This window comes from Lolium rigidum, chromosome 4 (assembly GCF_022539505.1).
Source record: "Lolium rigidum isolate FL_2022 chromosome 4, APGP_CSIRO_Lrig_0.1, whole genome shotgun sequence".
Taxonomy (NCBI): Eukaryota; Viridiplantae; Streptophyta; class Magnoliopsida; order Poales; family Poaceae; genus Lolium; species Lolium rigidum.
Genome location: NC_061511.1, coordinates 189,660,489 through 189,662,572, shown reverse-complemented (window position 1 = coordinate 189,662,572; position 2,084 = coordinate 189,660,489). Strand labels below are relative to the sequence as shown.

Below are 2,084 nucleotides of genomic sequence, written 5' to 3'. Positions count from 1 at the left end.
AGAGCGAGAGCGGAGGCGCTTCTTCTTTTGGTCGTAGCCCCGGTGGTACTTTTCTGAGCCCCTGCACTACATCCTGCACGCCCCCCTCCACGACTTGCTGCCGCGCGCCGCCCCTGATGTAGGGTAGCTATCTATTAGGGTTAGTACCCATAAATCTAGGACATCAGCAGGAGTTTGTAGTTCATTGTGAACATTGATTTAATTCTTTGGATTTCTGTTATTGGAATGTTTCGAATGTGTTTGATATGTTATATTGTTTTTGTCAGAGATGGATGAAGAAGCAGGATGTCTTATTTGTGGCCAGCCTGACACTAACTGCTTCCGGTCCAAGCGTCGTGCATTTTCATTTGATGTAGCGATGGTGCATTTGTTTGAAGAACTAATTGTATGTATGTTTTGCATAGTACAAGCTAGATATACATTATTTCCCCGCCGTGTTCAATTCTTTTCTAAATAAATTGTTTTTTGTGTTCAATTCTTCAGGCCGTGCCTTGCCATGCTAGGGAGATGCTACATAGTTTAGTAGATACGTGGGTTGTTGCTGAATGCAATCATGGTTCTGTTTATCATTTCCATGTGGAGAAGACTGAAGCAAGAACTTACCTTTGTGGACCATTCTGGAGTTCTTTTGTAGACTCTTATGTTATGGATGAAAATGACATTGTGGAGTTCACATATGATGAAACTACTTCCAAGTTTGAAGTTGTTGTATTCAATGCTGACCGTGACGAAAAACCATGGGTTCAGTTACCAGGCATGTTTCTTTGTTTCTAATTATTATTGTGATATTGTTTTCACATATTTCTCATTGTTCATTCTGTTTTATTTTTTTGTTTCTTCAGATTGTTGGGAGGTTTTGGAGTGCTGCAGAGTTACTTTTGAGAAAACCATTTTCTCAAATTTGCTAGACATTAACTCCGCAGAGATGAATGCAGTTACATGGGCTATATTCAAAGAGCTAAATAAAGTGGAGGAAAACGAATTCCTCGATTTCTTTGAAGTACCTCAGTTCTTTGTGACGAGGTTGAATGAATCTTCTCTTACTCGTTTGGTTAGTAACTTTTTCACTTGTTTTTAAGTTTCATTCATAACATACAAACAGTGTTAACGTTTTCTTTGTTTATATTTTACTTTTTTGTAGCTCATTCCATTTGATGTTGCACGTGGATACTATAGGCCGAGAGAAGGTGCTGCTATTTTTTATAGCAGATCTATTAATGGACAAATGGTTGGGGCTTATACAATCTACAAGGGGCAGCATATTGAGTTTGTAGATGGATGGAATGCGTTCTGTGTAGCAGCTCATCTTGTGATAGGTTCATTAGTATGTCTGAAGATTGAGTTCAGGGATTTGTGCATCAGGCTTGAGATTGAAGATATCACATTATAAGATATGCATATGGATGAATCCTCATAGAATGAAAGGAGAAATTGTAATTCATCTTTGTATTCGGGTTGTACTATTTTTATTTCAGCAAAAACTTTCGTGCGTTTTGTAGTAAAAACTAATTTTTGTAATTCAGACTATTTTTAGTGTCACACGTTTTTTAGGACATAATACGTTGGTTAATTCTGTTTCAACCCTAAATGCACATGTGCTGCTGATATATTCGGTTAACATTCCGGACAGGTAATAATAGGCCGGTTTGTACTAAGCCCATTAACGTGGAGCATGGACGCAGGGAAGGAATACTCATGGCCCATCCAGCAGGGTTCTCTAGTTTTCTTTTGTTTTTTTTTCAACTCGAATTTAACTGAAATTTAATACTTTATTTTCACATAAATTCAAAAAATGAAAAAACCTTCACACTTCGTCTTAGAATGGATACGAGAGTGTGTGCAAAAATTTCCGGAGCGTTTCTCGAAGGTCGAAAAATCCACATTCTTAGAAACGGAACCGTTTGGGTTACATCAAACCACTTTTTGTAAGCTAGTCGATTTTTCGACCTTCGAAAAAAATTCCAGTTTTTTTACCCAATATGTCACACGTTTTTGTGAACATAATCCGTTGGTTAAAACTTTTTTTGAATTTTTTGAATTTAACCAGGTTTGCTGCAGATTTATTGAAATCAAAACTAAAAAAC

The 2,084-nt window shown here is 37.2% G+C and overlaps 1 protein-coding gene across 1 annotated transcript; it reads left to right on the top strand.

The window, feature by feature from the left end:
* Positions 1–905: 905 nt before the first annotated feature.
* LOC124707747 lies at positions 906–1,449 on the top strand. Its single transcript, XM_047239425.1, has 2 exons — positions 906–1,051; positions 1,142–1,449. The coding sequence occupies exons 1-2, from the start codon at positions 926–928 to the stop codon at positions 1,388–1,390; spliced, it is 375 nt and encodes a 124-aa protein (XP_047095381.1). The 5' UTR covers positions 906–925; the 3' UTR covers positions 1,391–1,449.
* Positions 1,450–2,084: the final 635 nt, after the last annotated feature.